We start from the raw sequence: 13,945 nt of genomic DNA on the forward strand, positions 1-13,945 counted from the left end.
ATGAGTAATTAAATAAGAGCACAATACTACATGTTATCTCTTCTCACCATCTGAAAGTAAAGGAGTAAAGGCAAAATTGGCTACAGGCCTAAGGACAAACTTCATGCTGTAAAGAGCAAAAAAAGACAATATATACAACCAATCATTTTGTTACAGACCAGGAAACTGTGAATATCCATTTGAGAGCTATTTTAATGAATTAATAAGAATGATCTGAAATCACCATATCAATTAATTATATGTAAATTGTCTTTCTATAATTCTTTCTCTTAAATAAATTTATTTATTTATTTTTGGCTGCATTGGGTCTTCGTTGTTGCACACGGGCTTTTCTCTAGTTGTGGCAAGCAGGGGTTACTCTTCGTTGTGGTGCACAGGCTTATTGCTGTGGCTTCCCTTGTTGTGGAGCACGGGCTCTAGGCGCATGGGCTTCAGTAGTTGTGGCTCACGGGTTCTAGAGCACAGGCTCAGTAGTTGTGGCACACGGGCTTAGTTGCTCCACGGCATGTGGGATCGTCCCGGACCAGGTCTCGAACCCCTGTCTCCTGCATTGGCAGGCGGATTCTTAACCACTGCGCCACCAAGGAAGCCCTTCTTTTTTATATTTATATCTTTTTTCTTAAAACATTAAACAATTTGCTGTACCAGTGAAAATATAAAACTTGCCAAGCCCCTAAAAGAATACAGATTAATAAAATCTTACACTAGGAAATAAGAGGTAAATATTACATCTGTTTTTAAAATAAAGAAAAAAACTTTTACAAAGTAAATAAATGACTTCACTGGGATCATACATGGTCTGCCACATTTGTTAGGAAGCTTGGTTCCAAAGCCAGTGTTCTATGGCCCATCTACAGACATCATGTTGGTTCTATGTAAGGTACTGGAAACTAAAAGAGAACGTTTATCTTCCTGGCAATCTAGAGATAGTGGTCCTTTTGGATATCTGACTCTTTGGTTTGGTTTCAAACACTTTATTATGATGCCAGTCCTTGATTAGCTTGTCTGAAGACAGCCAGAATACCTGGCTCAATTGAAGTATTTTAAAATTTAAGGTGACCCCTACTGTCAATTAATGAAAATTCAGACCTATATTTTAAGAACTATTTTTAGTCACCTAAAAAAATTTGATGAGAAGGTCCTTCCTGTATATACTCTATAGAAAGACACTGCACATTTAGCCCTGTCATGAGGCTGGGGTGAGAGAGCACATAAAATCAGAAGCACACTTTCAGGTGTGCACACTCACATATGCAACACACACATACACACACTGCCACATGGGTTTAGCTGATACTACAAAATATGAATGTTAGTGACCTAGAAATAGAATGACAGCAAAGTTAGTCAGTTGTGAGCTACAGTTAAACTTTGCTCATCTATATGGTACATGTTTCCCAGACATCAAAACAATTAACAGAAAACACCTGCTCTGAGCAGTTGTCCCTGACCCCTCTAAGCTTCCATGCAATGGTTCCTCAGGCGGCCCTAACCAGAACCTAGGTTTCTTTTCTTTATATACATACATACATATATATATATATATATATATATATATACATTTTTTGGGGGGTGCTGCACCATGTCTTAGTTGCAGCGTGTGGGATCTTTTAGTTGTGGCAGGCACACTTCTTAGCTGCAGCACGCATGTGGGATCTAGTTCCCCGACCAGGAATCAAACCCGGGCCCCCTGCGTTGGGAGGGTGGAGAACAAGATATTAAACATTTTAGGCCTTGTGGGCCAAATACATTTCTTCTTTTTCTGTTGCATACTCTTCCTTTTGTTTTTCCAAATGTAAAAATCATTCTTAGTTTGAAAGCTAAATGAAAATAGTTCACAGGTTGGACCATGAGCTATACTATAGATATAGACCATGGCACCTACTATAGATAAATCCTTGGTTAACATTTTGCCACATTTGCTTTGAAACTCTTTATCTAAAAATATATACTGTTATCATTACATTATCATTCTTTTATTATTGAATAGGACTTGAGATAAATTCCTACTCTTGGTTCCAAAGAACTTCATATATTTCCTGAGAACAAGAACATTCTCTTGAAAAACAAAAGATCAAATTTAGGAAATTTAGCATTGATATAATACTATTATACAGTGCATATATAGTCCATATTCAAATTTCACCAACTATCTCAATGTACTTTACAGGAATTTTTTCCCAATCCAGGATCACCCATTGTGTTTAACCACCAGGTCTCTTCTAAGCCAGCTCCTGATATCTAGCTTAGAACAATTAGCTTTTGTTGCCCCTGCTATACTTAACTCTGGGACTATGAGACTTTCTCTCCCAACCACAGCTCTCTAAAATAATCCAGCCTGGGTAGGACAAACCCAGAAATACTGCACAAGGAGGTCCAAGCACTAGAGAATCTCTCCCTGCCCACCACTCCCCCATCCTCAGTAAATAATTCTCTTCCGTGAGTGAGGCACCACAGTGTCCACCCTCTTATCTTGTCAGAAAACAAGTTCTTTTGATTCTATCAATTTAAGCTTTAAATTCACTGCCACTATCTAGTTTGAGCTCTCAGCATTTCTTTCCAATTATAAAATCTTCATAATCAGCCTCCCTTCTTTTATCTTTGACACTTGCCAATCTCTCTTCTACACTGCTACAAAAATAAACTTTCTATGTCACAAATGGAAATATAATATTTCTGTTGCACTTCAGTGTTCCCTCAAGACTTCAGATTAAAGCCTACATTTTTTAGTATTTAGTGGAGGAGGTTCCCTTCAGGAGCCTTGCTTGTCTTTCCTTTTTACCTTTCTCTAATCCCATCCTTAGTTCTCATTACAACCTTAATTCAAAACACACCCACTTCAGTTCTGGATTTTGGATAATGCAATTTTATAGTTTTATTTAAAATTTTAAAATCATTGATAATTTGCTAATACGTGATTTAACTCAGTCCCTTTAACGAAAGGAAAAGGACAATAACTTTCCTCACTGGATAGATCATATGGGCAGGTCTGAAGAAGACAGAAAACCTACTGAAATTCTCTACTTTTCAATATCAACAATGAAAGACCAATTGCTCCAAAAACACATATCTTGGGCTTCCCTGGTGGCACAGTGGTTAAGAATCCTCCTGCCAATGCAGGGGACACGGGTTTGAGCCCTGGTCTGGGAAGATCCCACATGCTGTGGAGCAACTAAGCCCATGCACCACAACTACTGAGCCTGCACTCTAGAGACCACAAGCCACAACTACTGAGCCTGCACGCCACAACTACTGAAGCCCGCGTGCCTAGAGCCTGTGCTCCGCAACAAGAGAAGCCACTACAATGAGAAGCCCATGCATCGCAACGAAGAGTAGCCCCCACTCACCACAACTAGAGAAAGCTCATGCACAGCAACGAAGACCCAATGCAGCCATAAATAAATAAATAAAAATAAAAAAACAAAACCACATATCTTTAGAGTAGGATATATGAAAAGTCTACGCAAGTACAAATAATATCAAACATAAATCAAGGGAAACTTCACCACTAATTTTTGCCATGTTTCTGTTAGACTGTCCCAAAAGCCCAAACAAGAATCAAAGCAGTCAATGTATGTAAAACAATTGTATGAAACTACTGGAGAGCAACAAATGTAGGCAAAGCTTTAGAGACCAGAAGCCTTGAGAGAAGAACAGTATCCAATGTGAGCAATAAATTTACTCCAGCTTCATCCTTGAACTTGTGGTATTACAGGAAAACAAGAGTCCAAGGAGGAAGCTAGGCTGAGGAGAGAAGCCAGAGACAGGAGCTTCCAAAGCGTCTGGAACTTAAAAAGCACAATCATGGTTTAAGAAGATGTGGTATATATATGATGGAATATTACTCAGCCATAAAAAAGAGTGAAATATTGCCATTTGCAGCAACATGAATGATGCAGAAAATACCATACAAAGTGAAGTCAGACAGAAAAAGATAAATATTATATGATATCACTTATATGTGGAATCTAAAAAATAATACAAATAAATCTACATACAAAACAGAAACAGACTCACAGACATAGAAAACAAACTTCTGGTTACCAAAAGGGAAAGGGAGGGAGGAAGGGATAAATTAGGAGTGTGGGATTAATACATACAACTACTATACATAAAATAGATAAGCAACAAGGATTTACTGTATAGCACAGGGAACTATATTCAATATCTTACGATAACTTGTAATGAAAAATAATCTGAAATATATATAACTGAATCACTCTGCTATACACCTGAAACATAATATTGTAAATCAACAATATTTCAATTTTTTGTAAAGGTTAATATATTGGAAAAAAAGGCATAATCACAGAAGAGGGAGCTGAAAAGAAGCAGCTCAAAAATCTGCGAATTCTCCTCAAGTGAACAGTCAACTCCTAAGTATGTACTGCCTAAAACTCCCAGAAACCCAAAAGAAAACAGCAGTTGGAAGACTAAAAAGGTAAGCAGAGCTTTCAGAAGACAAAAAGTGCTGGAGAGGAGGTTGGAATTCAAACCCCACCAAACTGCTTGAGCTTTTTTTTTTTTGGTAATAAATTAATTAATTAATTAATTAATTTTATTTTGGCTGTGTTGGGTCTTCGTTGCTGTGCACAGGCTTTCTCTAGTTGCAGCGAGTGGGGGCAACTCTTCGTTGCAGTGTGCAGGCTTCTCACTGCAGTGGCTTCTCTTGTGGAGCACGGGCTCCAGGCGCGTGGGCTTCAGTAATTGTGGGTCTCGGGCTCTAGAGCACAGGCTCAGTAGTTGTGGTGTACCGGCTTAGTTGCTCCGCGGCATGTGGGATCTTCCCGGCCCAGGGCTCGAACCCATATCCCCTGCATTGGCAGGCGGATTCTTAACCACTGCACCACCAGGGAAGCCCTAGACAGTCAGTTGGGATTCTAGAAGAGCCATGGTTTAAGAGTAAGGGCAAAGGCCTAGTAATAAGGGCAAAACTGACATCAACTAGCCCTAATAAAGCCTAAAACCAAGCCTCAAGGTGATTCAACACTATACTATCAGCTTACCAAAAGAAACCACAACTGTCTTTGAAGAAAAATAGAACCATCCAAAACATCTACAAATTCTCCTCTAAAAAGAAGAGTAACCAATCACAAATTGTAAGGCATGCTAAAAAGTGGACCAAATACTGAAAAGGAAAAAACTGGAAATATAAATAGGCCCAATGTAGACTCAAATACTGGAGTTACTGACAGTCTTAAAAAAAAGCGGGGGGTGGGGGGGTACTTCCCTGTTGGTCCAGTGGCTAAGACTCCAAGCTCCCAATGCAGGGGGCCTAGGTTTGATCCCTGGTCAGGGAACTAGATCCCACAGGCTGCAACTAAGAATTTGCATGCCACAACTAAAGATCCTGCATCCTGCAACTAAAGATTCTGCATGCCACAACTAAAAGATCCTGCACGCCACAACTAAAAGATCTCGCATGCTGCAACTAAAAAAAAAAAAGATCCCTCATGCCTCAATGAAGATCCCACACACTGCAACTAAGACCCAGAGCAGCCAAATAAATAAATAAAATATTTTTTAAAAAAAAAAGGGAATCAAATGGACATTTTAGAAGTAAAATGTATGAGAAAAACTGCACAAAAAACAGGAGAAAGTTGAAATACTGTACAGGTTTTACATTGTTTGAGAAGTGGTAAAAGTGCTCATTTAAGTTAACTATAATAAGTCAAGAATATATAGTACAATCTCTAGGGTAACAATTAAAATAATAATAAAGGACTGTATAACCAAAAGGTTAATTGTGAGAAAAAATATATTAATCATATCTTCTAAATTGCTGTAATCTGACGCTTTGACAGCTAGGGCCTTGCTAACAGGAAGAGACTATACTCCCAGAGCTAGCTAATTCCTAGAGAGAAAAAACAAGCACTTCTTTCATATACAAACCACAAATCCAGAGCCTGTATCTCCAATGCCTTCACACTATGAGCCCCTACACCATATTCTAATCACCACAGGGCCAAGAGCCAGACAACCAGGGACAGCCCCTCTACCCACGGCCTGCTAAAATTAAAGTAGTTAATCCAAAACTTGCTTACCCTGCTTCACTTGTTTATTCCCACAGAAACCACAAGGCTCTTGCCCATGCTTTTTCCCTTGCTTTCTCACTTATACCAGTGCTTCCCCAAGTGGCCCTCTCTGGCATGGCATGCCCTCTTCTCTTGGAATCTATGAGTATAATAAACTATCTTTTCTTTTTTTTTTAAAGACTTATTATTTATTTTTGGCTACATCGGGTCTTAGTTGTGCAGCACTCAGGCTTCCCTCTAGTTGTGGTGTACAGGCATAGTTGCCCCACGGCATGTGGGATCTTAGTTCCCTGACTAGGGATCGAACCCGTGTCCCCTGCATTGAAAGGGGGGATTCTTTACCACTGGACGATCAGGGAAATCCCTAAACTATCTTTTCAATGGCAGTTGTTACCTGGTCTTTGGTCTTTCCATACCTGAATTAAAACCTATATTTTAAAACAAAAAAACAATAAACACTTGATTAATTCAAAAGATGGCAAGAATGAGGAATAAAGAAAGAACAGATAGGACAAACAAAAATCAAATAGGAAAACAGACTTATGCCCAACTATGTTAGTAACAGCATCAAATATAGATGGGCAAAACACTCCAGTTAAAACAGAGATAGAGAAAAAGCTCCTTGACATTGGTCTTGGCAGCAATTTTCTGGATATGACACCCAAAGCACAAACAACAAAAGCAAAATTAAATAAGTGGGACTGCATCAAATTAAAAAGTTTCTGCACAGCGAAAGAAACAATCAACAAAATGGAAACGTAATCTATGGAATGGGAGAAAATATCTGCAAATCATGTATCTGATAAGGGGTTAATATCCAAAATATATACAGAACTCATAAAACTCAATAGCAAAAAACAAACAAACAAAAACAAAAAACCAACCTAATTAAAATATAGGTAGAGGACCTGAATAGACATTTTTTCAAAGACGACATATGTCAACAGGTACAGGAAAATATCACTCATCATTAGGGAAATGCAAATCAAAACCACAATGATATGTCACCTTACGCCTGTCAGAATGGCTATTATGAAAAAGACAAGTGATGACAAGTGTTGGCAAGAGTGTGCAGTGGTCATAAACTGGTATGGCCACTATGGAAAACAGTATGGAGGCTCCTCAAAAAATTAAAAATAGAACTACCATATGATCCAGCAATTCTACTTCTGGATATATATCCAAATGAATTGGAACTGCGATTTGAAGAGATATCTGCACCTCCATGTTCATTACAGCATTATTCACAATAATCAAGACATGGAAACAACCATATCTTGAAGTGTCCATCAAAGGATAAATGGATTAAGAAGATGTAGTGTGTGTCCATACAAACAACAGAATATTATTCAGCCATGAAAAAGAAGAAAATTCTGCTGTTTGCAACAACCTGGATGAAACGTGAGGGCATCATGCTATGTGAAATAAGTAAGACAGAGAAAGACAAATACTGTTTATTATCACTTATATGTGGAATCTAAAAAAGCTGAACTCAGAGAAACAGAGAATAGAGTGATGGTTACCAGGGGTTGGGGGTAGGGAAGATAATGGCCAAAGGGTACAAGTTATAAGATTAACAAATTCTGGGAATCTAATGTACAACATGGGGATTACAACTAATAATACTTTATTATATACATGAAAGCTGCTAAAAGAGTAGATCATAAATGTTCTCACTACAAAAAGGAAATGGTAATTATGTGGTGGGATGGAGGTGTTAGCTAATGATATAGTAGTAATCATTTTGCAATATATAAATGTATCAAATTAACACACTGTACACCTTAAACTTACACAATGTTATATGTCAATTATATCACAATAAAGGTGGAAAAAAATTCGTGGGGGAAAAAACAACAAAGATGAGAAATACTTTAGAATAAAGTTCCAGAAATAATAAATGAAAAGGAAAAAGAAATACACTACATAAGCATTAACCAAAGAAAGCTATCATTAATATCAAAGGAGATTTTAGGGCTTCCCTGGTGGAGCAGTGGTTGAGAGTCCGCCTGCCAATGCAGGGGACGCAGGTTCGTGCCCCAGTCCAGGAAGATCCCACATGCAGCAGAGCGGCTGGGCCCGTGAGCCATGGCCGCTGAGCCTGCGTGTCCGGAGCCTGTGCTCCGCAACGGGAGAGGCCACAACAGTGAGAGGCCCGCGTACCACACACACACACACACACACACAAAAGTGGATTTTAAAGCAAGAAATACTAAGAAAGGTAAAGAGTGGAATTTTAATGATAGTGGGACAATTCAACAAGATACAATAATCCTAAATTTGTACATTCCCAGTAACATAGATCAGAAATGTATAAAGTAAAACAAGATGCAGCTAAAAAGCAAATTAGATAAATCCACTATCAGTGGAGATTTTTAAATACCTTTCAGTTACTGATAGAACACACAGACCAAAAACAAACTAGTAAAATCAGAAAGAACCCAAAAGATCTGAAGAATATAACCAAAAAATGTTACCTACTTGACATACATAGATAATCACGCCCAATAAACTGCAGAATATATATAATTTTCCAGTGCACATACTAGAAGAAAATATTCACAAAACATATATTGATTGACCAAGTATCCTGGAAATTCTACAAACTCAATTTAAAAAGAAAGCCTGATTTTCAAAAAATGGGCAAAATATTTGAACAGATACTTCCAAAGATATGTGAATGATCATTAAGTCTGTGAAAAAGAGCTCAACAACATCAATCAGCAGGGAAGTGTACATTAAAACCTAACTGAAATACAATTACACACCCATCAGAATAACTCAAATTAAAATGACTGTCAACATCTAATGCTGGCAAGGATATGAAGCAAAAAGAATTCTCATACACTGTAGATGGGAATGTAAACTTTCTACTTAGTGAAAAAGTCTGGCAATTGGCATAGAACTAAACATACACCTGCCCTATGATCCAACAACTCCAACAAATCTTAGGTATTTACTTAAAAGAAATGAAAAATTGGGTCCACAAAAAGACTTGTAAATCAAGACTTTAAATCAAAAAAGGTTATAAAAAACAAAGAAGGACATTATTTATTAATAAAGGTTCAATACAGCAAGAAAATATAACAATTATAAACATTTACACACCTATGGACAGATCAGTAAGTATATACAGTTCTACAATAATAGTTGGAGACTTCAATAACCCACTCATAATAAAGCAGAGGACAACCAGACAGAAGACAAGCAGGGAAATAGAGGACTTAACACAATAAACCAACTAGATCTAACAGAATACGCATTCTATACACAACAATAGAATACACATTCTTCTCAAGTGCACATGGGACATTTTTCAGGACAGACCATATGTTATGCCAAAAATCAAGTCTCAGTAGATTTTAAAAGATAGATATCATACAAAGTATCTTCTCTGACCTCAATGGGATAAAGTCAGAAATCAATAACGAAAATGGAAAAATGGAAAATTCACAAAATTGTAAAAATTAAACAGCACACTTTTAAACAACCAATGTATCAAAGAAGAAGTCACAAGGCATATTAGAAATACTGAGAGCTGAATTAATACAAAAATACAACATATCAAAACTTATGGAACCAAGTGAAAGAAGTGCTCAGGAGGAAATTTATAGCTATAAACACATTAAAAAACAAGAAAGATCTCAAATTAACCTAATTTTACAACTTAAAAGCCAGAAAAAGAAAAACTAAATGCAAAGCTAGCAGAAGGAAGGAAATAATAAAGATTAAAGCAGAGATAAGTGAAAGAATCAAAAAATAGACAAAATAATTGAAACCAAAAGTTGGTTCTTCAAAAAGATCAACAAAATTGATAAACCTTTACCTACACACACTAAGAAAAAAGAGAAGACCCAAATTACTAAAATTAGAAATGGATGTGGGAACATTACTACTGATTCTACAGAAATAAAAAGCATTATAAGAGAGTACTATGCCAACAAATTAGACAAAATGGGCAAATTCCTAAAAACAAAACCTACCAAGACTAAAGGATGAAAAAATAGAAAACCTGAATAATATTACTTATTATTATTACTTACTGTAACTAGTAAAGAGATTGAATAAGTCATCAAAAATTTCCCAAAGGGCTTCCCTGGTGGCGCAGTGGTTGAGAATCTGCCTGCCAATGCAGGGGATGTGGGTTCATGCCCCAGTCTGGGAAGATCCCACATGCCGCGGAGCGGCTGGGCCCGTGAGCCACGGCCGCTGAGCCTGCGCGTCTGGAGCCTGTGCTCCGCAATGGGAGAGGCCACAACAGTGAGAGGCCCACGAACCCAAAAAAAAAAAACAAAATTTCCCAAAAAAGAAAAGCCCTGGACCCACTGGGCGCTTAAATGAGAAAACAACCTGATTAAAAAAATGAGCCAAAGACCTTAACAGAGGTCTATATACCAGGTATATATCTGTATATATCAAAGAATATATACAGGTGGCAAATAAGCATTTGTAAAGATAGTCCACATCATATATTATCAGGGAAATGGAAATAACAATGCGATAACACTACATACTAATTAGAACGGCCAAAATCTGGAACATTGATAGCATCAAAGGTTGGTTAGGATTCAGAACAACATGAACTCTCATTCACTGCTGGTAGGAATGCAAAATGGTACAGCCACTTCAGAACATAGTTTGGCAGTTTCTTACAAAATTAAACACACTCTTACTTATCTTATCCAGCAATAGCACTTGGTATTTGCTTAAAGGAATTGCAAACTTACGTCTACACAAAAACCTGCACACAGAGCTTTTTTCAGGGCAGTGAAAATACTCTATATGATACTATAATGATACTTGTCATTATACATTTGTCCAAACCCAAAGAATGTACAACACTAAGAATGAACCCTGATATAAACTATGGTGAGTATGCTACGTCAATGTAGGTTCATCAGAACATAGTTCATTGAACAGTACAAAACATTGCTAAACAAAATTAAATAAGACCTAAATAAATGTTTAGAAAGACATGCTGTGTTCATGGATTGTAAGACTTAATATTGTTAACATGCCAATACTACCAAACATGATCTACAGATTTAAACAATCCCTATCAAAATTCCAACAGGCTTTTTCACAGAAATGGAAAAGCTACTCTTTAAATTCATACAGAATTGAGAGGGGTCCCAAATAGCCAAAACTGTCCTTAAAGAGAATAATAAAGTTATTCCTGATCTCAAACTCACTACAAAGCTACAGTAATCAAAACATGCTAGTATGCTAGTGTGGTACTAGCATAAAGACAAATGGAATAGAACAGAGAGTTCAGATATAAATGTATACAATATGGCCAAGTGATTTGACAAGGATGTCAAGACAATTCAGTGGGGAACACAGTCTCTTCAACAGATAGTACTGGGACAAATGGATTTCCATATGCAAAGAATGAAGTTGGACCTCCACCTCACAACATATACAAAAATTAACTCAAAATGGATCAATTACCTAAATAGAAGAGTTAAGACCATAAAACTCTTAGAAGAAAACACAGGGGTAAATCTTTATGACCTTGGATTTGGCTATGAATTCTTAGACATGATAGCAAAAGCATGAGCAACGAAAGAAAAAATAGATAAACTGCACTTCATTCAAGGTTTAAACTTTTGTATATCAAACGACATTATCAAGAAAGAGAAAAGATAAACTACAGATGCAAGAAAATATTTTCAAATCATGTATCCAATAATTTAATATTCAAAATACATAAAGAACCCTTACAACTCAACAACAAAGAGACAAAAAACCCAACTTTTAAAACAGGCAAAAGACTTGAACAGACATTTCTCCAAAGAAGATACACAAATGGCCAATAAGCACATGAAAAAATGCTCGACATATGTCATTAGGGAAATGCAAATCAAAACTACAAGATACTACTGCAGGCCTAGTAGGAGGGCTAAAATCAAAATAACAGACAATAATAGGCATTTGCAAGGACATGGAGTAATTGGAACAATGGTACATTGTTGATGGGAATGGAAATGAAGCAGCCACTCTGGTGCAGTTTGGCAGTTCCTCAAAAAGTTAAACATAGAATTTCTATGTAATTCAGTATTTTCACTTCTAGGTACATACCAAAAATTGAAAACAGGGACTCAAATAGATACTTGTACACCAATGTTCATTGTAGCATTTATTCACAATAGGCAAAAGGTAGACATAATCTAGTGCCCATCAACAGATGAATGGTTAAACAAACCATGGCATATACAAACAATGGAATATTATTTAGCTATAAAAAGGAATGAAGTACTGATACATGCTACAACATCAAAGACCCACCAAGTGATTATGCTACACATTATGCTAAGTGAAATTAGCTATACATGCAAGTACAAATATTGTATGATTCCACTATATGAAATATCTAGACTAGGCAAATTCATAGAGACAAAAAGTAGATTAGAGGTTACCACCAGCTGGGTAGAGGGGGAAATGAGGAGTTATTGCTAATAGATACAGAGCTTCTGTTTGGGGTGATGAAAAAGTTTTGAAAATAGATAGTGGTAATGGTTGTAAACATTGTAAGTATAATTAATGCCACAAATTGTACAGTTAAAATGGTTAAAATGGCAAATCTGGTGTTTTTTGGGGTTTTTTAAGTACAAAATACACACATACGCACACAAGAAAAAAAACTTTGGTACATATCCTTCTGCCAAATAATAATCCTAGATTTCCACAAAACTAAAACTGACTCTGTAAGGAACTTTACAGAAGTCAGTGTTCTGCAATATTTAATTCTATAGCAATGCAAGTCATATGACTCCTAAAAACAGTGTGCTAAAAATTCTAAACACTAAGTCAAAGTAAAATAATATTCGTTTCCATTTTTTCAATAATCCAAGAAACTCAATAAATAAAGCTATTTTCATATTATACACACACACACACCTATGCATGTAACTATATAATGGACTATGGCCTCTGTCTGTCTCTTTATATTATTGTTTTTCATTTTGCCAGGACTGGATTTTAAGTAAATCCTGGTCACTGACATTAAGCCTTTAACACTTACAAAATACACTGCTCCAAAGCTTCCATGGCCAATTTCTCTGAGATCTGTGAAGAGCTTCTCTGGATCTTCTTTGAAGAAGAGCTCTGCAATTTCAGGGTCCTTCAGGCTGCCCGCACGGTTAGTTGATGGCATCCTGCTGGGCAATCAGCTGTCTGATTCTAATTTTATTTTGCTATCCCAATCCTTGGTTCATCTGTATGAATGAAGCCACGCTGGCATAAACTATTGTAGAGAAATAAGAAAAGAAAAAAGTCAGGAAAACCAAAAGCTGCTAAGAATAATTAGTATAAGATCATTTTCTGATAGTATATACAAAATTATCTCAGGCCTAGAATTTCACTGAGAAGGAAGTGTGATCTACTAGTGCAGTAGTTCCTAAATCTGGCTCATCATCACGATCACCTGTGGTGCTTAAAAAAATGAGTCCTACTATACATAGGGTATTACTGTACATATACTTTTAAAAATTAACTAAATCTTTGTATCTTGGAAGGCTTATCTAATCCTTATCTAATTCTGAGGTAGTGAGCCCATTGGCAGAAGAGATAATAGAACACACAGACCATTAAAAAAACATGCATGACAACTTAAGATGTACCAGTAATAGGTTTCTAACAACAGGATGATTTTCAAATATAAGAAAATACACAAAGGATTTAACTCAGTTAGCTGTCTTTCTTTTCCTTTCAGATACCATATGCCAGTGTTCAATCAACTCTAACACAAACATTCCAAAGAAAAATGCAGTAGGAGAAAGTAATGAATTTAATGCAGACAACTGCTTCCCCTGTAAACCTGATTCACATTAAAATATGGCCTTTATCAAATCTGCTGCATTAGATAAGTAGACATTACAGATAACCAATAAATTCCCTGGTGGTTCTGC

The 13,945-nt window shown here is 36.7% G+C and overlaps 1 protein-coding gene across 1 annotated transcript in view; it reads right to left on the reverse strand.

Annotated features, from left to right (window-relative positions):
- Nucleotides 1-13,191, reverse strand: part of TAOK1 (TAO kinase 1) — a gene marked incomplete at its 5' end in the record, with an annotated part of 94,132 nt that extends 80,941 nt beyond the window's left edge. The window contains one exon of the mRNA XM_082678589.1: nt 13,060-13,191. Within this exon, the coding sequence (XP_082534715.1) occupies nt 13,060-13,191 (132 nt within the window). The remainder of the gene's footprint in view (nt 1-13,059) is intronic.
- Nucleotides 13,192-13,945: the final 754 nt, after the last annotated feature.

Source organism: Grampus griseus (assembly GCF_964374135.1).
Source record: "Grampus griseus genome assembly, chromosome: 20".
Classification (NCBI taxonomy): domain Eukaryota; kingdom Metazoa; phylum Chordata; class Mammalia; order Artiodactyla; family Delphinidae; genus Grampus; species Grampus griseus.